Source organism: Spinacia oleracea, chromosome 1 (genome assembly GCF_020520425.1).
Source record: "Spinacia oleracea cultivar Varoflay chromosome 1, BTI_SOV_V1, whole genome shotgun sequence".
Lineage (NCBI taxonomy): Eukaryota > Viridiplantae > Streptophyta > Magnoliopsida > Caryophyllales > Amaranthaceae > Spinacia > Spinacia oleracea.
This window is the reverse complement of record NC_079487.1, coordinates 28,026,886-28,054,789: the sequence shown is the minus strand read 5'-3', so window position 1 is coordinate 28,054,789 and position 27,904 is coordinate 28,026,886. Positions and strand designations below refer to the sequence as shown.

The window sequence follows — 27,904 nt, the reverse complement described above, 5'->3', positions numbered from 1 at the left end:
CTATTATCCTAGAAGCTACTCATCATCATTATCATCATCGTCGGGTATATCAAACAAGTCCCTAGGCTTAGTCTTAATAACATGAAACCATCCTTTTTGTATCTCATCCTCAATGTAAAAAACTTGTTTTGCTTGAGAAGAGAAAATGAATGGATCATCTTCCAGATTTTGACCAGTGTGCATCAACTTCGAGAAATTGACACGAACTCTGCCACTCGGGTATGTTTTGAAACCCCTACGTATATCAGCCCAATCACAACGGAACATTAGAACCTTGAAAGAACCATAATAATCAAGTTCTAATATTTCTTTAAGCTTTCCATAATACTCTTGGCCTTCAGCTTCTACCATAATTCCAGAATTTTGTGTCTTTCGAGATCTCTCACGATCCACGGTGTCAAATTTATAGCCATTAATAATAACGCTTTTCATCCTTTTGCTGCGATTGCTTAAACCACCGGCCAAGGCTTTTCTCAATTTCCCTTCTTTTGTGCTATCATCTAGGTTATTTGCCTATAATTCGAAAAAACTAAGTTAAACTCAAATGGTATATAAAATAAAAAAGGAAACTCTAGACTTAGAAGCATATAACCTGGTTTTGCAACCAATCAGAAAATTCATAGATTATCCATTGATTTTCATGACCTGCTCCGACTTGACTCTCTTGCCGTTTTTGATGTATGAAGGCACTTTAGAGATTGAGAAAATTGAGTTATTAAAATCGTAATAATTAATATGGTCAAAAAAATTAATCCATAAAGCTACTTACTCAAGCACCGGTTTCATCTCATCTGAATGAAGCAAAACATAGCGATGTGCTTGCTTTAAACTTTTGTCATCCAGACGGACATTTTCTTTCATCCCAACTACACGACCACCTGAGTAGTATAAATAGTTATTGATGTCTGGAACACCATCTTCGTTCCTCTTGGGTCTGGTTAATATGGTCTCAACACTTTCTAAGTATCTCGAACAAAATGCAATCGTCTCCCATAAAAGGTACCCTTCTGCTATAGATCCTTCTGGTTTCGCTTTATTGCTTACATGAGATTTCAAAAAGGCCAAGTACCTTGAAATATATTGAACAAAATTGTGAACGTGAAAGAATAAGACAAGTATTTTGTGATGTATTCTTATTTTAAAGTTATTAAAAAAATATTAAAGTTTAAGATATTGACCTCTCAATGGGATACATCCACCTATAGTGAACAGGTCCGCCGAGTTTGACCTCATCCACTAAATGAATTAGTAGATGCACCATGATTGTGAAAAATGTTGGCAGAAACTCTTTCTCCATCTTACAAAGAGTCAACACAAGCTTTGACTGAATGGTGTCTAATTCATTTCTATCAATAGAAGTTGAGCATATCTTCTTGAAAAAGTCTGACAATTCATCAAGCAAATCAATTACTTTTGTGGCATTCGATGCCCTTAAAGCAACAGGAAGGATATCCTGCATAAGGACATGATTGTCATGGCTTTTCAGATTAATAAGTTTACGCTGCTTCATATTCACACACTTTTGCAAATTAGATCCATATCCATCAGGAACTTTAAGCTTTTGTAGGACATTTAAAAACCGTTCTTTCTCTTCTTTAGACATGGTGTATGCAGCCGAGGGCAAATAGTCCTTAACACGATTTGGATGAGATTGAGGCCAAAGATGAGATTTTATGTTCCGTGCTTGAAGGGCCAACCTAGCATTCTTATCATCTCTACTCTTCTCCATATCTAAAAGAGTTCCTAAGAAATTGTCGCATACATTCTTCTCAATGTGCATAACATCTAAATTATGTCTAAGAGGATTATATTCCCAATATTCTAATTCAAAAAGTTTACTTTCCTTTTTCCATAGAACCTTATCAACATCATCTTGACCATCATCATCTTCTTCAATTTCATCATTGTCTAGTCTCCCTCTTTTTTTAGAAACAATTTTTGACTTTCCATAAACATACTTAACTCTTTCTTGTTGCTTCAGAATTTCTGTCCCGCTTAAAGGAACAGGAGCAAAACCATGTTCCTCTTTCCCATCAAATAAGTTGGCTTGAGAACGATAAGGATGATCAGCTGGTAACCATTTTCGAGCTACAGGGTAGACAATTTTACCACCAAAACTATACGCACAACCAGAATCGGCACAAGAAGGGCAAGCTTTATAACCTTTTGTACTCCAACCCGACAACATAGCATATGCTGGAAAGTCATTTATAGTGGAGTGCAAAGCTGCTCGCATTTTGAAACTTTTTCCGCTATGAGCATCAAAGGCATCTACACCTTCCCACAACAATTTTAGCTCATGGATTAGTGGTTGCAAGTACACATCAATATCCATACCGGGACCAGACTTACCAGGGATGATCAAAGACAAAATGAATGACGTTGACTTCATACAAAGCCATGGTGGCAAATTATAAGGAATTAGGATCACTGGCCATGTACTGTAACTAGTATTCATCAAACGATATGGATTAAAACCATCACTTGCTAGACCCAATCTTACACTACGAGGGTCTTTGGCAAATTCCTCATATCTTTGATCAAATTTTTTCCAAGCTTCACCATCTGCCGGGTGACTTATGATCTTTTCATCCTTGCGGTCAAAATGCCATCTCATGTCCTCTGCTGTTTTAGATGACATGTAAAGCCTCTTTAGTCTAGGGATGAGAGGAAAATACCGCATTACTTTAGCTGGAACGCCCTTCTTACGTGTTTTTATAACATTCTCACTTGTATCACCCTCATTTCCGTTCACATTTCTCCACCTTGATGTGTGACAGATATGACACTCATTTTTTTCTGCAAATTCACCCCAATATAAAATGCAATCATTTGGACATGCATGGATTTTCTCGTAACTCAATCCCAAATCCTTTATTATCTTCATGCCTTCATAATACGATGACGGAAACTCCATAATAATAGGAAATGCGTCTAATAGAAGCTCAAGCAACTTATTAAATGACGCAGCTGACCAATGAAACATACACTTGAGGTGAAACAAGTGCAATAGAAATGACAATTTTGAGAAAGTAGTACACCCCTCGTATAAACCCTCATCAGAAGCTTCCCTTAGTCGTTTATATTTTGCCTCTTCTTCATTGGTGTTGGTTGATGGAAACTCATCATCTTCCTCAGGATCAAAATTTAACTCTTCATGCATGTTATACGGATCTTCATCTTCAAAATTTGCTTCACTTAATGATGGGTCTTGGGATTCGTTGGTGGGTTGTGCAGTATTGTCAACCCTAAAAGTTGCTGCTAATAACCCATCAATATCATCTCGACCTACTACCTTTGCTTGATCACTAGGGATCTCTATGGTATTACTCTCTTCATCTTTACAATGGAAAACCCATTGTCTATAGTTCTTATAAAAACCGTAAAATAAAATGTGTCCTCCTACCTCTTCTAAGGGATATGAGTTATTCAACTTGCATTTATTACATGGGCATCGAGTCATTCCCTCTAAAAGAGTCTCCTTAGCAACCTCTAAAAATTTTATGCAACCATTATAATAACCGGCAGTCCCTTTTCGTAAATCAATCCAACTAGTATCCATGTCTACAAAAAAAATTAAAAAACAAAACATAATAAAAAAGGACCGTTGTAGGGAAAAAAAGCCTTTCAACCGGATTATATTGTTGGAAGTTAGTAAGCTCGCAATAAAAGGAAAGAATTCACAGGTTTTTACACGTTTTTTCAGACTTGCAGATAATAACAAAAGGTTATGTCCTATGAACGCTTTTAGTAATCTCTCTTATAAACACTTTCAAAACATACTACACCTCGCTTTGCATAATCTGCTCGAAAGTCACCTAATATTAAAATAATATTCAGCAGATAACTCCAACTACGCTTTCAAATAATACTCTCCATTGTTCATGTCAAAAGCAAATCTACTCCCACAAAAAAGTACTAAGAACAACCTTAAAACGCTAACAGCCAATAAAAAAGTGTAAGGTCTTTTCGGAAACATTAAAATTGATATTTTCTTTTACAGAGAAGGTCAAAAATTGATACTCCAAAAAGTTTTTCCCCTTTTGAAACATTAAAATTGATATTTTCTTTTACAGAGAAGGTCTACAAAGTTGAATATAGCCCAATAAGTCATTTAACAAACCTCACACATTCAGCTACGAAAACATTAAGCTCAATTGTTTTCTTAGAATTACTTAATCTCCCAAACAAATCGTTGTTTTCCTTTCAAACCGAAATATCTAATCAATACAAACAAAAATCATCAAACAACTAAATAGCAGACTACTTCATGGAAAACAACTAAATATACCTTCAAATCCTTTCGGAATCAATAACTAACTACACAGCTACCAACTTGTTCTATATTATCAGTTTATGCAACCATTCAAAAGAACACATATATTCTGCTTTGATGTGATAGTGATACATAATAATCCACAACACCAACAAATAGAGGGGCCAAATAAAATCAAGCAATAAATAATCCACAACACCAACAAATAAAATCAAGAAATTCCACGAGAAATCTTTGCAATTCCGTTTTACATAAGTCACAGGATTCTAATGTCAGATACAACAAACTGAAAATATCAATAAGAATTGGGAATGGATGCGATTGAGAAAACAGAACACGTGCAATAAATACCTTAGAAATTTCAGCACACAATTGAGCCGTACGTAAATCCCTTCGAATTATCAGCACCCGATGCGATTTTCCACTGTGACTTGTTGGATTATGATAAGAAGAAGGAGGAGAATTAAAAATTCAGATCAAGAAGAAAAACCAAGAAGAAACTACTCAAGCATAGAACGGTTTCAAATTGAAGAAAACGAATAGCATATAAATCGAACGCGAGTTTCGGAAAAACTAAGAAGTCGAAGAAGAAGAAGAAAGTATAAAATTGACAAACCTTGCTGAAAAATCAATGGCAGAGTAAAGCGGCTTCGAATTTGCAGAGGGCTGAGGATCGGAGAATGACGACGACGCGGTTTTTTTGCTGGTCACCTAATTAATTAGGGTTAATTAATTAGGGAGAGATAGAATACGTACGTGCGTGTATACGGTTTTGAGTTTTAGGGAGTTTTAGCGCTTATTTTTCGTGAATTTTCTTTTTTTTTTAATTAATAGCGCTCAATCTAATTTTCACCAAATTTGAAGCGCGGGTTGAAATTGGAAACACGTGCAAGGCACATGTTTTGCCGACGCCTAAACTCATAGCCAAATATCTCGACAGCCAATGGCGTCGACAAAAAGCTGTCGGCAATATGCACGACGCCATAAGTCGTCGCCTAAACACGGAATTGTTTTTGCCTCCCAACGCCCCCCTCTTGGCGTCGAGGCTCAAGCGTCTCCAAATAGGTTGTTTTGTAGTAGTGATATATATATATATATATATATATATATATATATATATATATATATATATATATATATATATATATAGATTATTCTCACGCCTAAACAATATGTAAAATTAATATTATGTTTTTTGTGTTTCCATTATTATAGCCTAAAAAATAGGAGAGTGGGAGTATAAAATCTCGCAGCTGCATATATTTAGATTGGGCTGTATATTTTTTCTGGAAGTTTTGTTATTTGATGCGTGATATTATTTTGTTTACAAAATATTTGTTGCTTTAATTATTTTTTTTAACATTTTTGTCAGCCGTTTTTTCTGGAAAGTTAACATTAGAATCGGAGATATTATTGTTTTGTGAAATATTTGTTGCTTTATTAAAAAAAATAAATAAATTTCGTAGCCTTTTTTTCCTGGAAGTTTAAGATCATGTGCGGTATTAGAAAGATGTTCTAAAAAGTTTATGCTTAGTTTTTTTTTTTATAATTTTATTTTTAATATTAAAAGAGAGGACCAATCATGTGGTGACATTTGTCATCACCACATTAAGTTCCTCTCTTTTAGTATAGTATATAGATTGTGATATTACATGCATTTTTTAACATTAAACAATATGTAAGGGAAAAAAATATTTCGCAAAATTCTTCTAGAGAAAGAATTATGCATCACTTTCACACCTATTTTCCTACTTTCACACCTCACTTTCCCGTGCAATTATGCATCTCCTCATATCAACTTGATGTTCTTCCCAATTTTAAGGGTTACTCTAAACTCTTGGCTCCATAATCAATTCCGTACTGCTAGAGTGAAGTAATTGAAGGAACATCTGAAGGAATTATGTCCTTAGACATTTCCGACAATTACTAAATATAAATTAATTATGAAGATAATAAGTTAATTATTTTAGTTATCATATTTGCTTGCTAGAGAATAAATGTGATTAGTAGGACAATATTGATTGGACCTACAACTAAAATATATTAATCCTATAAGGTCACACATATAAGCACTAATTGGAATGGGCCCAAAAGGTCCTATGGCAACCGGCCTGCTAAGAGAAATAAGGTTGGGCTTTGTGTTAACCTAAAAGCCCTAACATTATAATAGTTATAATGTCAGGATTCAGAAATCACGTTCATTCAATATCTGACAAAAGGAAAACACAAAACCCTAACTCTCATTCTCTGAAACGCCGTTCTTCCCAATCAAAGCAAGAGATTTATTTGATCGTTCTCTTCCGTACTAGCATACGTGGGATTCAATTCGTGCTTGTGGACTAAGTAGAGGAGCAACAAGTGGGGCTCTAAGATCTTCAAAGCTTGCATACGAACGGGAGAACACGCTACAAAGGTGATTATTCTTTCGTCTTAATCTGATCTATAAATGTCCAAATAACTTGTGTTTTCAAATAGGATTATCGAAAACGTTTTGATAATGGAACCCTATAAAGTGAACTGAAATCACAACTTATTAAGTCCCTAGTCTAAATCACTAAATTGGACATAAGTGATTTATGTGAAGACTAGCATGTAATTAATTGATAGTGCAGTTCCATGGGCTATGGAGACATAGAGATGTCTAATTGATTATATGGATGTATACTTGATGCATTGAGACTTGACCTAACTAGATTCTAAAAGTAGAATCAAACTTCTATATTTAGTGGATTCCTTAGACATGAGTATGTCTTAATAACCACGAGACAATTAGTTTAACCTTGACGCTGTTAAACGCCGCGCCGTAAAAGGAGGTTATAAAGGCAGTGATCAGGTGGGCTAAGAATTGAGTGGGAGTTATGGTCATACAAGAGTGAATAAGTCCTCCTATTTGATAGGAATGGTGTCTGGGCCTCTTGATGAGCGAGAACTGAAAATTGCATGGCCATGCAGAATGGGATTAAAAATGTTAATCTTTATTTGAACAGTTCGAACTCGGCGATCAAGAAACTAGAATTTGAGAATAACAGTGTGTTATCAAATTTTGGCATTAAGAGACTTAAGGAATTTAGCATTGCGTTCTTGTCTTCGGACAAGTGGGAGATTGAAGGAATTATGTCCTTAGACATTTCCGGCAATTACTAAATATAAATAGGAATTAATTATGAAGATAATAAGTTAATTAATTTAGTAATCATATTTGCTTGCTAGAGAATAAATGTGATTAGTAGGACAATATTGATTGGACCTACAACTAAAATATATTAATCCTATAAGGTCACACATAGAAGCACTAATTGGAATGAGTCCAAAAGGTCCTATGGCAACCGGCCTGCTAAGAGAAATAAGGTTGGGCTTTGTGTTAACCTAAAAGCCCTAACATTATAATAGTTATAATGTCAGGATTCAGAAATCACGTTCATTCAATATCTGACAAAAGGAAAACACAAAACCCTAACTCTCATTCTCTGAAACGCCGTTCTTCCCAATCAAAGCAAGAGATTGATTTGATCGTTCTCTTCCGTACTAGCATACGTGGGATTCAATTCGTGCTTGTGGACTAAGTAGAGGAGCAACAAGTGGGGCTCTAAGATCTTCAAAGCTTGCATACGAACGGGAGAACACGCTACAAAGGTGATTATTCTTTCATCTTAATCTGATCTATACTATTGTTATGCATGTGATGCTGTGATAGATGTTAGGAAATTGTTTCCTGAAATTCCGCTTTATGCATTTATATTATCCTACAACATCACCTACCCAAAACAATAAATATTCAATGTTCTTAAATTATGTAAATGTTGAGGCTTTTCTTTTTTTATTCACTCCGTCCCTTAATACTCGCCCCGCTTTCCTTATAAAGTCGTCCTTTAATACTCGTCCCGTTTTTATAAATGGCATACCTTTACTAATATTACTCCCTCCATCCCGGAATACTTAAAACCGTTTGACCAACACGGAGTTCAATTCATTATAATTGACTTCTTATTTAATTGAAAGGTACTCCCTCCGTCCCGGAATACTCGACCCGGTTTGACCGGCACAGAGTTTAAGGGACTTGAATTGACTTATTTAATTTAATAGGTGGTAGTTGATAGTGGGGTATTATTTTAATGTAATTAGTGGGAAATGTGTAAAGGGGTGGGGTAGGGGAGAGTAGGGGTTGAATTTTTAATTATTTTTTGTATGGAGTAGGGGGTAGGTGGGTTAATAGGGGTGGAGTGAGAAATAATATAATATTGTTAGAATATTTCCATTTTTAGAAACAGGTCAAGTATTAAGGGACGACCCGATAAGGAAAACAGGTCAAGTATTCCGGGATGGAGGGAGTAGTTAGTAGTGGGGTATTTTTTTAATATAGATAGTGGGATGTGGTGGGGGGTCATGAATTTTTTTATGTTTATTTGGGGTAGTAGGGTTGTTGGTGGACCCTTAGGTAAGGTGAGAAAATAATAAAATATTATGTAAAGTTTTCATTTTTAGAAGCGTTTCAAGTAATCCGGGACGACCCGATAAGGAAAGCGTTTCAAGTATTCCGGGACGGAGGGAGTATATTATTTCTCACTTAACCACTGACCCACGTATATTCTTTACTTCCTAAAAAGAAAAACATTAAAAAATTCAATTCCCACCCACCCACCCTACCCCATCCCAATCCATTTATTTGACACTTTTTCCACTAACTATATTAAAAAAATATTCCACTATCAACTACCATATAATAAATTAATAATGTCAATTAAATTGCCTAAAACTATGTGCCGGTGAAACTGGGACGAGTATTAAGGGACTCAGGGAGTACCATTCTTATGAAAATTGTACTTTATTTCTCTCTGCCATGGCCAAAGCTTAACAAAAGGTTGCGTCACCAGCTAAGTGGGGGCCAATTATAGGCTTATACAAAAACCTGGTATTTCATTTACCCTAATTAGCCAGTTAATTAAAAAATCAAGAATTAGGATGGAATTCATGTTGGATTGGTGAACAAGCATGTTGTGGATTATTGTTGAATTATTAAGCTTATGTGAACATTCATTTGTGATTTTTTATAATCGCTGAATTATGCCAAGCATGTTGTTCAAGTTTATATGCATGTATGAGTTTTAAATGCAAGGATTTTGTTTATGCTATTGTACGGGATGTCTAGCATACTTTAAGCCAAGTAGTTGTGCCGCAGTGCATTATTTATTCTACCGCCGTGTGGAATATGATTGGGAAGTTTATGTGAATTGAACTAAGGACTATTCGTGTTATGGCACACCCCGCTTGTTTACGGGCAATATCGGGTTATCTCAATGGTATATTGAGAAGGAACAATGGGAGTAATATCACTTGAGTCCTATGTTTGATCAAAAGTCTTAAAGGATTAAAATGAAGTGTCATTGTTTGGTAGCTTGTATTTTAAGACTTGTTGTTGTTTCTTGAGTTCACCTTGTGCATAAAATATTAATTAACGTAAAGTGCAATCCAAATGTGCTTCAAAACTCTTGGAACGTAGACATCTTGAGTATGAACAATGGGGGGAGACTTGCCAGAAAACTTGTACTCCTTGAATGATACAAGACGTTGTTTCATTATTTCTTTTAAGCGCGAGAATTCCGTCGGGTATGATCCGACATTCATTTACTTAATTACTCCCTCCGTCCCGGAATACTTGAAACGCTTTCCTTATCGGGCCGTCCCGGATTACTTGAAACGCTTATGAAAATGGAAACTTTACATAATATTTTATTATTTTCTCACCTTACCTAAGGGTCCACCAACAACCCTACTACCCCAAATAAACATTAAAAAATTCATGATCCCCCACCACATCCCACTATCTATATTAAAAAAAAGTACCCCACTGCCTTTCAATTAAATAAGACGTCAATTATAATAATTAAACTCTGTGCCGGTCAAACGGTTTCAAGTATTCCGGGACGGAGGGAGTATTATTTTGGTGTGTGGTTGGCTTCCAACACCCTTTTTCTTTCTTGTATGGATATTTGTATTTAACCCGTTCGAAGCTAATTCTTAACTAATCTGGGAGTCAAGAGTCGAGTCTTGTCTCCATGTTTACTTGTTTAACTAAATGGATTTTGCATGTGGATTATTATATTGTTGAGTGAAGCATGGTAGTTTAGGATTCCATTCTAGCTTGTTTGTACTCAGCTTTCGCGGACTTCGTGCTTCATGTTTCCTTCGGTCATGGCCTTTGCCTTAATGACCCTATGATGATCCATCATTGCATTTGCGTTGTTGGGGAGTAGATTTTAAATCACAGGTTTGTAGAGATAACTTGCGGGAGAAGTTATCGACATGGGATTGAGTTTGAGAGATTGTATTCTCCTCCGCATTTATAAACTCTATAATTATTTTTACAGTCATGACTACTTAAACTATTTAATTATTAGTTAATGGATTTTGATCTATTTAATGTTTTGTTTTGGGCCTTTATGGTTCCGAGTTGTACGATGGCCATTAACTATTTATTATGTTTGAAAGTTAGTTAAATTTCGCTGCGTAATTCTGGTAAATAGCCTTAGCTGTTATCACGGTGGCGGTAATATATGTAAGGATTATTTTTATGTCGTGGCAAATGGAATAGGTTTTCCTAATAAGTTATTAGACGATGTACGTATCAACCAAGAGTTGTTTCTAGACTAGCTACTAGCAACGGTTTTGCTTAAATTACCTAAAATATTTTAGAATTAAGACAAGTTAAATCATTCTTAGTTCTTTAATAATTTTGAGGATCTCGGATTCATTTTATTCACACCTAACGGAACACATAAACTTGAATAAAACGCTTAATAAATTTGAATTATGCATGTCTTCTTGAATTTAATTTATTAAGCATGTATGAATGGTTATTTATTTGTTTACTCTTTTCAATTGTAGTTTTCACTATGGCTAACAACAATTCATTCAACATTCGATCAATTCTCAAGAAAGAGAAGTTGAACGGGAAAATTCCTTGACTGGAAAAGGAACTTGCAAATAGTTCTAATGAAGGAAGAAAAGAAGTATGTCCTTTATGAGGAGATGGTCGAAGCCAATGGCGACGGGGTCAATCAGGCTACCCTCAATCGTTGGATTGATGCCAACGAGGATGTGAACTTTCTAATGCTTGCTACTATGAGCACATATCTACAATAAACATTCATCAACTCAGATGCTTTCACGATCATCAGTGAGTTAAGAAACATGTTCCAAGATCTGGCTCGAGTCGAAATATTTGAGACTCATAGGGAAATTCTTGACACCAAGCTCGAGAACGGCGAGCCTGTAAGTCCACATGTTCTCAAGATGATCGGAAAAATTGAGAAAATAAGTAGGCTGGATCAACAATTCTCTCAGGAAATGGTTGTAGAACCCATCATCCATTCTCTTCATAGCGGGTATGATCAGTTCAAACTGAATTACAACATGAATAGTTTAGGAAAAACACTCACCGACCTTCATGGTATGCTGAAAACCGCTCAAGAATGAAAAGCAGGATATGCTTATGGTGCGTGGGGTCAAGTTCAAGAAATCTGGTAAGAAGAGGAATGCTAAGAAGGGTGGCAAGAAAACTACCTAAGCATAAAGGAGGCACTGATTCTGAATAGGAAAAGTGAGCCAAACCACTTGTTAATCTGAATACTTGTACTGCAAGAAGAAGAGGCAATGGAAGAGGGATTGCTTGAAGCTAAAGGAAGATTAGAAGAACGGGATTGTTGTTCCATCTTCAGGTATTTTTTTATAGACTGTGAAATTTCTATTTCAACTTCTTGGGTATTAGATACATGTTGTGGCTCACACTTATGTTCCAATCCATAGGGACTAAGAAGAAGTAGAAGGCTTAGCACGACAGAAGTCGACCTACGAGTGGGAATGGAGCAAGGATTGCTGCATTAGAGGTAGGCACTTATTATTTGTCGTGACCCGTTGGGCTAGTCTTGGAACTTGAAGAATGTTTCCATGTTCCAACTATGACTAAAACCATCATTTATGTTTCTTTCTTGGATGCTAAGGGATTTAAATTTGAGATAAAAGACAACAGTTGCTCGTTTTATTTTAAAGAGATGTTTTATGGATTTACTAAATTAGTCAATGGACTTTATGCGCTAGATCACGGAAAATAGGTTTATAAAATAAATACTAAAAGGGGAAAAACAAATGATTCAGATCTCACCTATCTGTGGCATTGTCGATTAGGCCATATTATACATGAAACGCATGGAAAAACTTCAGAAAGAAGGAATTCTAGAGCCATTTGACTTAGAGGATTTGGGTGAATGCGAGTCATGCTTACTTGGAAAAATGACAAAGCAACTTTTCTCTAAAGTTGGAGAAAGAGAAAGTGATCTACTGAGATTAATCAATACAGATGTATATGGCCCAATGAGTTCAAATGTTAGAGGTGGTTTCAGCTACTTTATCACTTTTACTGAAGACCTCAGTAGATATGGTTATGTCTATCTAATGAAGTATAAGTCCGAGTCCTTTACCAAATTAAAGGAAATTCAAAGTTCAGTAGAGAATCAACTAGGAAAGAAGATTAAAGCACTGCGGTCAGATAGAGGCGGTGAATATCTTAGCTATGAATATTATGACCATCTGAAAGATTGCGGAATCTTGTCAGAATTGTCTCTTCCTAGAACACCACAATGGAATTGTGTGTCGGGACGGAGGAACAAGACCTTTGCTAGAAATGGTTCGATTAATGATGGGTCATGCGGAACTTCCAATAGAATTTTAGGGACATGCACTAAACACAACTGCACTCACACCGAATAGAGCTCCGTCAAAAGCTGTCGAAAACATTCCATATGAGTTGTGCACAGGAAAGCCTCCAAAACTGTGTTTTCTGAAGATTTGGGGTTGTGAAGTATACGACAAACTTCAACCGAAATCTGACAAATCTATCCTTGTGGACTAACCAAAGGAGACAAAGGGGTATTACTCCTACAATACGTCTTAGAACATGGTGTTTGTTTCTCGAGATGGTATCTTTTTGGAAAGATAACAAGTGGGCCGGGAGAAAAGTAGACCTCGAAGAACTTCAAGTCGGACAACAAACTCTAGAAAATAATCGCTAAGGTATTTAGAAGTATATTTAGAAGTATATGGTATTCATGGTATTCATGTTGAAACTTAGAGATATTTAGAAGTATATGGTGAGGTTCAAGAACCAACTGGAATTGTTACCCCGCGTAGATCGCTAAGGTATAGGTCTCACCCAGAAAGATATGTGGGTATCTTAATGTCTGAGAGCCATGAAATTCTATTCCTTGAAAGCGATGGGCATGCGGCTTACAAACAAGCTATGACGAGCCCTAGCCCCAAGCAATGGCTAGAATCCATGCAATCTGAAATAAACTCCATGTGTGAAAACAAGTTTGGGATGTGGTCAATTTGACAGATGGATACCAAGCCATGGAAAGAAAATGGGTTTTCAAGTTGAAAAAGGACAAGAACAAGAAACACGAAGTTTTCAAATCTAGATTGGTTGCAAAAGGATATAGGCAGGTTCACAGCGTGGGTTACGATGAAACCTTTTCACCAATTGCAATGTTAAAGTCTATTCGGATAATGTTAACAATCACTGCATATACGATTATGAAATAAGGAAAATGGATGTCAAAACCGATTTCTTAAATGACATTTTAACAGAAACTGTGTTTATGACACATCCTGAGGGTTTTGGGGATCCAAAGAATTCTACAAAGGTATAGAAGCTTAAGAAATCAATTTATGGATTGAAGCAAGCATCAAAGAGCTGAACATACATTTTGATGAAGTAGTCCGTGACTTTGGCTTCGTCAAGAACACAAATGAATCTTGTGTACACAAGATTTCTTTCCTATATTTCGACGGCATATTACTTCTCGGAAATGACGTTTCTATGTTGAACTTTGTAAAGATTTATCTTGGGAAACGTTTTTCGATGAAGGATCTAGGAGAAGCGAAGTACATACTAGGCATAAAGATCTACAAAGATAGATCGAAGAAGATTATTGGACTTCGTCAAAGCACTTATATCAATAAGGTGCTTGATAGGTTCAATATGGCAGACTCCAAGAGAGGACACCTACCTATGTCTCATGGAATGACTCTTAGCAAGACTTAGTGTCCGAAGACACCAGAAAAGCGAAAACGAATTAGTGGGATACCATATGCTTGATTTATTGGTTCAATAATGTGTGTTATGATATGTTCACGCCCGGATGTTTCGTACGCACTCACGCTACGAATAGATACAGCTGAGACCCAGGAGAGGCACATTGGATTGCTTCCAAGAACATTACGAAGTACCTAAAATGACACAAAGATGATTTCCCGATCTATGGTGGAGATGATGAATTAATTGTTAAATGCTATTATAGGGGGTTTTTCGTGCTCTTGATTTCCCCTACGGAAAATAGGCTTGGAACTTTGTATGTTTTTGGATTTCGAAGGAGTTGCCACTAAACAATTTTAAGGGTCCCGTTTGGAAAGACCAAAGTTGACTCTTTAGTGGATAAGGCATTGAATCTTAGAAACGGATGGGTGAGATCCGGGCAAGGGAACGAGATGCTTATTCCGCAAGCTTTAAAAATTGTATCAGAATGCATGGCATATAACATTTTCGAATAACCCTAGTCATGACACTATGTGGGTTTGAACTTAGAATTTTAGCACATAGAAATTCTACTTGTATTGTGACCACTTCTCTTTAAAGTTAATTTAAGGGAACCTAAGACCAGTTTATCCAAGAAATTATCTTTGTCCAAAAGTGTCTTAGATTTTGGACATAGAAATTGAACTTGAAATATTGAATCTTGAATATTGAACTTAGGAGTCTTGAATCTCAAAGATTAGACCTTATAATGTTTAAAAGGTTTCATCTTTGATATGCTCCATAATTTGAAATGATTCTAGTTTAAGGAAGTGATTACAAATAACCTTAAACATCATAGAATCTTGAAAATGAAACTTGTACTTGAATATTGAAATGAGGAGTCTTGAATCTCAAAGATTAGACCTTTTAATGTTAAAAAGGTTTCACCTTTGATGTGCTCCATAACTTGAAATGATTCTAGTTTAAGGAAGTGATTACAAACAACCTTAAACATCATAGAATCTTGAAAATGAAACTTGGACTTGAATGTTGAAAAGAGGAGTCTTGAATCTCAAAGATTAGACCTTTAAATATTAAAAAGGCCTCACCTTTGATTACTCCATATTTTGAAAATGATTCTAGTTTAAGGAAGTGATTACAAACAACCTTAAACATCATGGAATCCATAACTTTGTATTTGAATCATAGAAAGTGTTGATTTTGTAAAAATGTATGATTGTTGTAAGTGACACTTTTAAGAGTAAAAGTTCCAACTTTACTAATCATTTTGAAAGATAAATTATTGAAACATAGTAGATTAGGATTGGGATTCGGAATTACCTAGTTCGGTTTAGTTTAGAATTCCTCTCCGAGCTCCCAATTGCTTGAAAACTTGAGATTTGTATGAGTTTTTGTATTTGATTTGTGAGGGGGAATTTCAGAATTACGATGTTCTGATTGTAATTTAGTGCCCTAAAGTGCTTGGAAATCAGGGTTTAAATAGAAAACTAGATGGCTAAATGCCAGATGACAGTTGCGCCCAGCACAGGCTATGGCGCCTGGCGCCGCTGACGTGGCATAGAAAACGCCAAGCAAGGACGATGACACCGTCCTTGCGTTTGGCTTTTAGTGAGCGTACCTTGTACGAAATGTATGAACTTTGGAACGTATCACTTGCTTAATGGGTAAGGCTTTGATTTTGCGACTAAAAACTAGCCGTTTTCGGGTTTTTGAATTCGGTTTTACGCGACGAGGCTCGGCTTGCTCGGTTTTGTGGGTCGGCGCCCGAATTTGGATTTCTTAGTGTCATTTTGACTGGGAAATTCCTTATAAAACCAATGGAGTGGTCCATTAGGTGAGATTGTACTTGGATTTTGAAATTGATTTTCGGAAATTGAATTTTGTACCGAGTACCGTAATGGGAACCGTCTCGAGGATTGGATTTTGGATCTTGGATTAGCAATTGGGACTTCCGCATGGAGTCCTTCCCACCACCTAGCAAGGATAATTTTATCGTCATCATCCCAATGGGGAGACACGATTTAGGTGTCTATAGAAGCCCCTACTTTGACTGAGCGTCCGGTTAGGAAAGCGCAAGTCAAAGTTTTCGACTCGGGACGGAGAACGGTCAAGATGTTCTGCAATCAAGACCATTCTTTGTACGCTGGTACCTTGCAAAGAACCTGTTATCTCAACCTAAAAATGCAAGAAGATACACACCACAAGTAGATCAAAAGTGAAAACTTTGATTTCTGGGTTTAACTACAGTACGGAGAAATTACAAAACAGTAGCTTGAGGCTACTAATCTCTCAAGGGAATGACTTTAGGTCACAAGTATCTCTTTTGTTAATACCAAACACACAATGCTTTCTCTCTCTATTTTTCTCTACTACTTAGGCACTAGAATCTGCTAACTAGTACACTTCATTTAATGAGGATGCTACTGCCTTTTTTCTGTTAGTAGTAGTGGCAACGGCCTTCTTTCCCTTCCCTCTTTTCTTTGCTTGGTCTGCTCTTCTCAGTTCCTGATTGGTGTTGTTGTTGTTTTTCCTTGGCAGCTTTTTCCTCATGCTATACACCAAGGGGACACGTGGCAAGTGAGGATTATGGTTCATTACATTACCGCCCTCCCAAAGACTCACCTTGTCCTCAAGGTGGAAGTCTGGAAAGCAGTGGTGGAGTGAATCGACTTCCTCCTAGGTTGCTTCAAATGGTGGCAATTTCTTCCACTTGATCAATACTTCTGTCACCATATTTTCTCCTCTTCTTGTGTGGCGCACTGCCAACAGCTCATCAGGTTCCACAATTAGCTCGAGTTCTCTTGTCAATCGAATTGGGATAGAGGGTGATGCCTCTGAGTCCCTACAGCCCTTTGGAGTTGAGAGACATGGAATACGGGATGGATTTTGCAAGTTGGGGGTAACTTAAGCTTATATGCCACTTGGCTGATCTTCGGAATCACTTCATAGGGTCCGTAGAAGCGTGCAACCAGCTTCTCGAAGGGCCTCTTTGTTAGGTTATGACAAATATAAAACATATATTTCATGCGGAAAAACCATAAAGCCAGGAATCCAAATTAATTGCCACATAACAATTAGCATAATTTAGGATGCATACATTTGTAGCGTGACCTCCTTAGTTGCTCCCGAACCGAACAAGAACAAGTTTAGGACTCCAAGTGTAGTCCCTCCGTAGATAGTCCACAGCACGTTCGTATCCGCCTTAGATTCAATTAACTAGAATTTAGCCTAAGGTTTTATGTTATTCGATTATAATTTGTGGCAAATTATTAACTTTAGTTTTTAGCTTAAAACTATATGAATACTTTTTGATGTATTATAAATTGTGATTGCCATCACCTATTAATAGGGTAGGATTATCGGAACTAGAAAGCTACTAGGATTTAATTAACCTAATCTTATTAGAATTAGATAGTAATTAAATCTATTAAGTTAGTGTTTAATTCAACAACTAACTCTAGTAGTTTTAGGAGAATAATCTTTAATCGAACTAATCCTAAACGCTTCAGGATTCGATGCATGTACGAACTCAACGCACACACACGCACAACCCACGAAGGGCGCAAGGCGCGCGCGCGCGGAGAGCTCGGCCTAGCAGTGCTGCAGCCCACGCTTGGGCGTGCCAGCATACTGGCCTCGCTGGCATGGCCTTGCGTGTTGCTTGGCTGGGCCTTCCGGTGCTTGGCGGCATGCTTGCTTGCCATGGTGCGCGCGGGCCTTTCTAGGCGCAGGCCTGGCTTCGTGCTGGGCCTGGCGTCTCGCAAGCTCGTCCGATGTTTATTTCGTACAACACGCTTCCGGTTAATTTTCCGATTCCAGAATTAATTTCCGATTCGAACAATATTTAATATTTCCGATTACGGAATTAATTTCTGTTTCGAACAAATATTTAATATTTCCGATTCCGGAATTATTTTCCGATTCCGATAATATTTCCAATTCCGACAATATTTCCGTTTCCGACAATATTTTCGATTCCGGCAATATTTCCATTTCCAATAATATTTTCCGATACGTACCATGTTTCCGTTTCCGGCAACATCTACGACTTGGATAATATTTATATTTCCGATACGATCCATATTTCCGTTTCCGGCAATATCATCGTTTCCGGAGTATTCATAATTTTCCTTTTGACGATTTCAGCTCCCACTGGAACCGAGATCCGTCGATTCCGAATATCCATAAATGGAGTATTTAATTCACTTAAATACTTGATCCGTTCACGTACTATTTGTGTGACCCTACGGGTTCAGTCAAGAGTAAGTTATGGATTAATATTATTAATTCCACTTGTACTGAAGCGGCCTTTAGCTAGGCATACAGTTCACTTGATCTCACTGGATTATTAACTTGTATAATTAATTAATACTGAACCGCATTTATTAGACTTAGCATTGAATTCATACTTGGACCAACGACATTATTTCCTTCAGTCTCCCACCTGTCCTTTGGGACAAGTGTGCATTTCCTAATTCCTTTGTCGCTTGATGCTTGCTCATGAACATAAGGTAAGAGTTGTCATACTTATTATTTCCAGAGGTGTTTCTCGATTTCAGAGTTCAACTGATCAAATAAACAGATAATCATAGCCTATGATTCATCTGAGCACGACCATGCATTTTATAGTTTCTAGCTCTTCGAGTGGCCTTGCACAACTTTAAGCATCTCATCCCGATTTATGGGAGGACAATCCCAATCTTGCGATCTTGAGATTAGACTTCGTTTTATAGGTGATTACCCGAGCGTTGTCGTTATAGCCTCCTTTTACGGTGCGACGGTTGACAACGTCAAAGTAACCAGTTCTCAAACAAGTAATCTCAAATCACTTAGGTATTGAGGATTAGTGGCTAATAATTTTAATGAATTTTACTTATGACAGATTTTCATCTCTTACAGGAAAGTTTCATAGGTCTGTCCGATACGAGTCTTCCCAAAGTAAGTATCTATGCATATGATTGCGACATTGCCATGTCCACTTAGTTCAAGAAATAGAACTACTAGTCATCTTGCATTCTAGTCGTCTAGCGTTTTCAATGCGTCCATCTTTATAGAAAACTCCGACCAGGGACCATTTTTCAACTTCTGACATTTAAATTCACTTGATAGACATTTCTTAGTCACAGGACTGGTCCTGACAGTCTATCTTGAATATATTGTCAAATTGAAGGGACTCATCATTTAATACTAAACCAAGATTAAATGGAGTATGAAAAATACATTTCATATATGATAAATGTTCAACCCCAATGTTTTACAACCATGGGCCTCAAACCCATGTTTAAAACAGTTCGTGGAATTCAAAGCTGTGCTTGATTTCCAGTGCTACAATGTGAGTGTTGCTTCTTACTTGTTGTATAGGTTTAGTTATCATGCTTTGCCAATCTTAATATCCCTTTCATCGAATGTCTTTCGAGATAGGATGATAAGATCTTTTGAGTTTGTTTATTATGTGATCTAGTCTTTCTTACTTAAATAGTGGTTCTACGCATTTTGCAATGAAGAACCATCAAGTCAGCAAACATGTGATATACCCAAGTTTAGTGAAGAACTCTTTAACATAAACAACCCTGTTTTATTGCTTCTTGGGCAATAAGTACTTTTACTTCAACTGTATAGGTTGCTAATGATGCTTTGTTTGGATTTACTTATCCAATCAGTTCACAGATATGCAGAAGACTTTCCGACTATATCTTAGAACATAGAAATTAATATTTAATTTCCCACGCAACAACTCATGGTCTTTAATCCATGTTGCCATTTCAAAACACGATGCTCTATAGCTCGTCCTTGCCAAGGGTTAACTCCAAAGGGATCTTGCTTGATCCTTTGCTAGTGTTTATGCGTGTAGCATCAATTATTTAGCATATCTTCGTTTTCTTGAATCAAGAACTAATCCTATGTACCTTTTCTAGTGCCATAAGTTTTCCTTTAACTCAATCTAGTTGATCTTCATTTAGATCAATAGAGATTGGTATATGTTCGTCATGCCTAAAGCCATACGATACATTTTTGGCGATCCTCATATTATATCATACATGATAAATTCTTTTGCAGAATAATTCCCAATTGAATTCTATTCATGTAACTTTAGATTATCTAGTTTCAGTAGATACTAAATCAAGCTAAACTCTTTGACATATAATATAGGTTTAAGAATCTCATTTTGACTCTTTGATGTTTAACTTAGTAAATGCTTATACATAGTTCAAACATCTATTACTTATATTTATTCACATGGGTCGAATATCTCCTAAGGAGTCTTTCGTGTTTGATTTAGTAAATGCCTTTACTTAATCCAAAACAATATTCTTGAGATCTTTATAAATAGATCTTAATACCCAATATGTACTAAGTTTCGCCTTGGTCCATCATTGATGATTAATTTCAAATCTAAGTCATTAGCATTTGAATGTTATTTCACAATAGAGAGATATGTGTGCGATACACATAGGACCAATTAAGTTTTACGTACTCCCACTAAACTTCTTATATATCTATAAAAATCATGTACATTTTATGAAACTAAAATACTTATTAGTTTCATTAAAATACAATTCTAATTCCCAATTGCTTGCTTAAATCTGTACTTAGATTTCATAAGCTAGCTTTCCTTTTCAAGTATTTATTTGGATCCACAAATCCTATGACATACCATGTACATTGTTTCTTCCAACATTTGATTGAGGAAGATGTTTTGTTATCCAATTGCCATATGTACCAATATGCAATCATTGTTTGATTTATAGACTTGAGCATTACGATTTTTCATGTGGCTTTAACACAATCCACGCGGTGAATTTTCTTGTAACCTTTAGCAACTAATCTAGCTTTGTGTGAAGACACAATTTCACGTTTGATCGTTTTTATCCTTAAAAAAAACTTGCAACCAATAGGTGTGAAACTATTCTTGCAAATCAACAAAATGTCAATTTTGTCATCAAAACATTGAGTATGTTTTATGGCTTCTAACCATTTAAAATATTTGAGTCTATATATGGCCTCTAACCATTTTAGGGAATATGGGTTTCGTCATAGCTATCTTACAAGTCACAAACTCATTAATCTTCATAATAGTTTGACTGCAAGGTTTCTTCACTATCTAATAGAAGAATCTCATAGTTTCAGTGATCTGAACTCTATGTTTCTTTACTATCTAATAAAAGAATCTCATATTTTCATTGACTTGAACTCTATGTCTACTTGGGTATAGAACATCAAACAATAGAATATCAACATGCACTTTGAGAGTCCTTTGAATATTCTGTTCTCCTTGAAGCACTTGTAAAGTCTTCTAAGAGATGTCTATTCTTTAAAGCCACTTCTAAAGTCCTTAAAGAATACGTGTTCAGATTTTCTAAAGAACTTCGAAAAGACTCCGGAATGTCCGTTTATGTTTGTTGTTCGCCTCAAATACTTTCGAGGTCTATTTTCTCACACTTGTCATTTTGGAAACGAATCTCCAAAAGGACATTATTTCGAGCAAACAAACATTATGTTCTAAAAAATTCGTGGTAGAAACAATACCCTTGTGTCTCATTTGAATAAATCACAATGAAACATATATCTATACTTGGGCCTTAGTTTGTTGAATAACAAACACTAAGCTCCCACTGAGTTTAGCAACTCTTTATATATATATATATATATATATATATATATATATATATATATATATATATATATATATATATATATATATTATTGAAAAGATATTCTGAAATTACTTTTCAATAGCTTTGACGAATTTGGTTTAGTTTGGTGGCAGTTGAGCATTTTGTTTTAGAAATTATAGGAAAAGTCTTTATGATTCATCATTGATCGAATCAAATACAAATTGACTTCGATTATTCCAACTTAGATATGCCATATCTTATGGAGCTAGATCGAGACATTACAACACACAATCATTGATGATCATATTTGGTGTTAAAGTAATCATCGTCATGATCTAACCTAGATCTTTATGATTTCTTGCCATGTGGATTTTATACTTCTGAATCTTTGAACTAGCCAAACAGATTCAAACTTTTATCACATTGAGTAAATACATCCATATTTACTCAAAACCATGTGGAATAATAAGTGCATAAAATCTTTCATTAGATTTGAACTCTATTGTCTAGGTGTTCTAACAATAGTTCATATCTTTTGTTACTTTCAACAAGTAAAACTAGCTTGTCTCGAATGATCTAGAAATCAATCAACTTTCAAAAGTCCATCAAAATAGAGCTTTAGAACGTTAACTTGTTGACATGGTCTAAGCAACAATGCCAAAGATTATTGGAACTCAAATCAAGGGATTGATTTGAACCTAGTAAAGTTCTTCTTGTTAAAGAGTTGTTTCTTTTAATAAAGCATACATGACTCAACCCGTAAATGACTATTTCATTCAAATAAACAAACAATTGTTTTTGTTTTTCTTGAATGTGAGTCTTTCTGTGTTTGAAACAGAAATTTAGGTATGCTGATTATGGAACAAAATAGCCATTAAGTTCCAGCCTTGAAAGGATTTAAAACAAACTAGATGACCCTACAAATAATGTAGCATTGCCATGCTTCATTTCCCACTTGTAGGCCATTAGAGTAGCCTAGCTTCCATTATTTGAGTTATTATCGAATTAAGAACCTTAAGCGGTATATGATACCAAGGAAGATTGATTGCTATGTTACTTTTTCTTTAAACATAAACTTATAGGTAGAAACGAAATCGTAATTTTCTTTCATTTGTTCCCTGTTTTCCTATTTCTTGTACCCTTTCTCATAGTCTAAAGAATTGACTTCTAGTGTTGACTTTTATACTTTGTTAGACATGTCCAATGTCACTCCAACAAAGTTCTTACCATTTTATTTATGTTGAATATTTTGTTTCAACTAGATGATCTTACCAGAAGCTTCTAAAGTTCTCTAAGCATCGATTTATTCGAATGTCTAGGGACTAGACTCCTTCGAGAATTAAATGGACAAAGATATTAGGTTGTTAACCATTGGTAAAGCTGAGCGTTTAAACTCAATGCTTTATGATCTCAAAACTACATTGTATTTTGAATTCACAAGCACCAATCGGTTTGCCATTCGACTTTGATACTCGAAATCAACCATAAAAGTCGCTAAAAGAAACGTACAATTGCTCATTTTCTCTCATTACCGTGAATTGTTCTTGGATTCACTACCAACCGAGGAAATTTACTGTTACCTTTCTAAAAGGATTTACTGCAGTGAAAGATATTTAATTATAAACAATAATTATAACATACATTGAAGCATGCAACGTCTAAACATTTATCATGAAAAATAACTTGAAAATTAAAGCAATCACGTAATTTAAACAAGTCATTAGCATTTTATTCGAATTTATTGTTCCGGCAGGTGTGAATAAAATGATTTCAAGACCCTAAAATCATTGAAAAATTAAGCACATTATGTATTTAGACTCAATTCTAAAATATTTTAGGTAAGAAAATCCTTTGCTAATAATCTAGAAACTACTCTTGGTTGATAGGTACGTCTAAGAACTTGTTAGGTAAACCTATCGATTTTTCCACGACATAAAAGGACTCCTTACCTATATCGTTGAGTTTCACCAAAACTAACATGTACTCACAATTATTTGTGTACCTTACCCCTTTAGGATCAACAAGTAACACCTCGCTATGGCGGAAAACTATTACTAAGATTGATGTAAAGGTTATCCAAGTAAGTGTTATTTTGGCATGGCACCTTTTAACTCAATTTTTAAAGTTTGGAACTTAAGGCTCTTACTATGTTGGTTAGATTTTAAGTGAACTAAAATCCTTAATCATGCAATATAATCAAGCCTCAATCTCATGCATAATTAATACATATTTAAAGCAATAAATAACTTAAAGCATACATAAGATATAAATGTGATCTAGTATGGCCCGACTTCATCTTGAAGCTTCAACTTCAAACTCCGTCTTGAAAATGGATTGGAAACTCCGTCTTGAATTTCACCATGGGAGGCGCCATTTTTTTCAAATAGGATAAGCTATAATTTAAACTAATTACAACTATTTGATGGTACGCAGACCATATTTAAATTAAAAACTTTGGTGCATTAGACCAAATTTACATTCAAATTAATGGTACGCATACCATATCTTTTATCCTATTTGGGCCATACTAGTCACTTTTCCATAACCTGCAAAACAGTACATTTACAATATACCATTCATCCATTCATTTATCAATGAATGGCCCACATAGCTGGTTAGTAGAACATATTATGCATCACTTAAACCAATTATTCAATCCTTATTAGTTCTAATCGAGTTGTTTTAACCTTAAAGGAATGTAGACCTAATCAAGAGTTTATGACTAAAACGCTCCCACTTAAACCAAGAAATTTACATGCTTTACTAATTTTAAACATAAAATTGTATTTCCTAGTCCAACCGGAAACATACAAATTTAATTAAAATTTAAAGCTCATATAAATTTATTATTTAAATCCTTTAATTTATTTCCAGTTTATTAAATTAATTAATTTAAATTTAATCAAGGTTTTAGTTTTAGTAAAATAATTAGTATAAAAAAATTTATAATAATTAAATTATTCAAAATTAAATTCCGAGAAAAAATTAAATTACGAATTTTAAATTTAATTAAAATCGTTTTTCAACTGAAAATTAAAATTATATTAAAACGAACCAATCGGGTCAAGACGAGGCCATGAGCTCGCGCCCATGCCCTGTCGAGTCCACGTAGCAGCATCGCCCCACTCGATTGATCGCATAGCAAGGCACGAGCAACCACGCGTAGACGCAGCAAGCCGAGGCAGCCACGCCTACGCGCAGCAGCAGCTCGCTCGTTGTGGCGAGGCAGCGCTCGCAGGGCGAGGCATCCCTCGCTGCCCGCATGCAACCTGCTTGCTTCGCTTGCCTTGCTTCTCCGCCCCACCCTCCCACTCATCGCAGCACTCGACGCAAGGCAGGCTGCTGCCTTGCGCTCTCGTGCCACGCCGTTGCTCGCTGCATACGTACCGCATGGGCGACGAGCTCCCTTGCTCGTCGTCGCATGCCCGCACTATACAACACCCCTTAAGGGTAACACTTAGCGTCCATTGCTTTGTGAGTGCAAGATTCGTGAACGGATTTTAAAAAAATCAAAACTTTATTATTTAAATTTATAGACAAATTAATAAATCATATTAATTTCTTAAATTTAGGGCGAAAAATCAAAAATTTATTATTCAAATTAATTTCCGATCAAGTTTATTTTCATGGATTTAAACTAGGTCATAAAATTTTAAAATTTTAAAATTTAACAAAATTTATGGTGGTTTTTAATCATGGATTCCTAATTAAATTTCTAATTAATTATGAAAATCAAATCAAATTCTAAATTATTCAAATTTTATCAAATTAATTACAATTACAAATTAGGTTGTATAATTAACAATCTTAGGCATTAAAATTGTTAAACATATACAGTAGGTCAATCATAGATTCAAGATTTACAACCAAGAATCGCAAATATTTATTTAACATCTTAAAAATTACAAATTTTGCGTTCGAAAAACTAAAACCTCCGAAAAGTCATAGTTAGGCTTGGAATTTAGGAATTCTGGGATCGGCATCAAAACTTCGAATCTAGTCAAAATTTTAAAACGCCGTTTACATTATACGATTCCGACTACTATTGACTAAACTGACGAAAATTCTGCGAACATATAATTAAATAATCGCACGGATTTGCAATTAATTACAAAAAATCGAAATTAATCACCCCTTTAATTCATTGAAAATTTGTAAAATTTAACCATGTTAACTATAATTGATTATGGAATTAATTAGAGGCTCGTGATACCACTGTTAGGTTATGACAAATATAAAACATATATTTCATGCGGAAAAACCATAAAGCCATGAATCCAAATTAATTGCCACATAACAATTAGCATAATTTAGGATGCATACATTTGTAGCGTGCCCTCCCTAGTTGCTCCCAAACCGAACAAGAACAAGTTTAGGACTCCAAGTGTAGTCCCTCCGTAGATAGTCCACAGCACGTTCGGATCCGCCTTATATTCACTTAACTAGAATTTAGCCTAAGGTTTTATGTTCTTCGATTATAATTTGTGGCAAATTATTAACTTTATTTTTTAGCTTATAACTATATGAATACTTTTTGATGTATTATAAATTGTGATTGCCATCACCTATTAATAGGGTAGGATCATCGGAACTCGAAACCTACTTGAATTTAATTAACCTAATCTTATTAGAATTAGATAATAATTAAATCTATTAAGTTATTGTTTAATTCAACAACTAACTCTAGTAGTTTTAGGAAAATAATCTTTAATCGAACTAATCCTAAACGCTTAAGGATTCGATGCATGTACGAACTCAACGCACACACACGCAAAACCCACGAAGGGCGCTGGGCGCGTGAGCGCGGAGAGCTCGGCCCAGCAGTGCTGCAGCCCACGCTTGGGCGTGCCAGCCTGCCGGCCTCGCTGGGCTTGGCCTTGCGTGTTGCTTGGCTGGGCCTCGCTAGGCGCAGGCCTAGCTTCGTGCTGGGCCTTGCGTCTAGCAAGCTCGTCCGATGTTTATTTCGTACGACGCGCTTCCGATTTATTTTCCGATTCCGGAATTCATTTCCGATTCGAACAATATTTAATATTTTCGATTCCAGGATTTTTTTGCGTTTCGAACAAATATTTAATATTTCCAATTCCGGAATTATTTTACGATTCCGATAATATTTTTCGATTCCGACAATATTTCAGTTTCCGGCAATATTTCCGATTACGACAATATTTCCATTTCCAATAATATTTTCCGATACTTACCATGTTTCCGTTTCCGGCAACATCTATGACTTGGATAATATTTATATTTCCGATACGATCAATATTTCCGTTTCCGTCAATATCATCGTTTCCGGAGTATTCATAATTTGCCTTTTGACGATTTCAGCTCCCACTGGAACCGAGATCCGTTGATCCCGAATATCCATAAATGGAGTATTTAATTCACTTAAATACTTGATCCGTTCACGTACTATTTGTGTGACCCTACGGGTTCAGTCAAGAGTAAGCTGTGGATTAATATTATTAATTCCACTTGAAATGAAGCGACCTCTAGCTAGGCATATAGTTCACTTGATCTCACTGAATTATTAACTTGTATAATTAATTAATACTGAACCGCATTTATTAGACTTAGCATTGAATGCATACTTGGACCAAGGGCATTATTTCCTTCACTCTTGGCCAATGATTTCTGCCGATAGGGTTGGAGCTTCAAGAACACTGCATCCCCCACTTCAAATTGCTCATCTCTTCTTCGGTTATCAGCATGGTGCTTCATGATCTGCTGTGCCCTGAGCAAGTTAACCTTCAGCTCATCTAAGATGTAATCCCGCACTTGTAACATATCCTCTAAACTGCCCACTGTTGTATGGCCAGCTCCTATGCGCCACAATTTTGGCGGATCCCTGCCATATATAATCTTGAGAGGAGTCATTCCCGTTGACATATGGAATGAGGTATTGTATGAATATTCTGCCCACAT

General features: G+C 35.8%; 1 protein-coding gene across 1 annotated transcript; it reads right to left on the bottom strand.

Annotated features, from left to right (window-relative positions):
* Window positions 1–15: 15 nt before the first annotated feature.
* LOC110787668 (uncharacterized) lies at window positions 16–27,904 on the bottom strand. Its single transcript, XM_056832627.1, has 4 exons — window positions 27,598–27,904; window positions 1,179–3,564; window positions 778–1,069; window positions 16–513 (listed from the first exon to the last, which is right to left on the bottom strand). Exons 1-4 carry the CDS (start codon window positions 27,902–27,904, stop codon window positions 16–18), a joined length of 3,483 nt encoding a protein of 1,160 aa, XP_056688605.1.

Coding starts and splice junctions, on each gene's coding strand:
- LOC110787668 (XM_056832627.1), bottom strand. CDS start 27,904: ATGTGGGCAGAATATTCATACAATACCTCATTCCATATGTCAACGGGA. Junction 3,565..27,597: donor GCAGAAATCATTGGCCAAGA/GTGAAGGAAATA, acceptor TTTTTTTTGTAG/ACATGGATACTAGTTGGATT. Junction 1,070..1,178: donor TGGATGTATCCCATTGAGAG/GTCAATATCTTA, acceptor ATATATTTCAAG/GTACTTGGCCTTTTTGAAAT.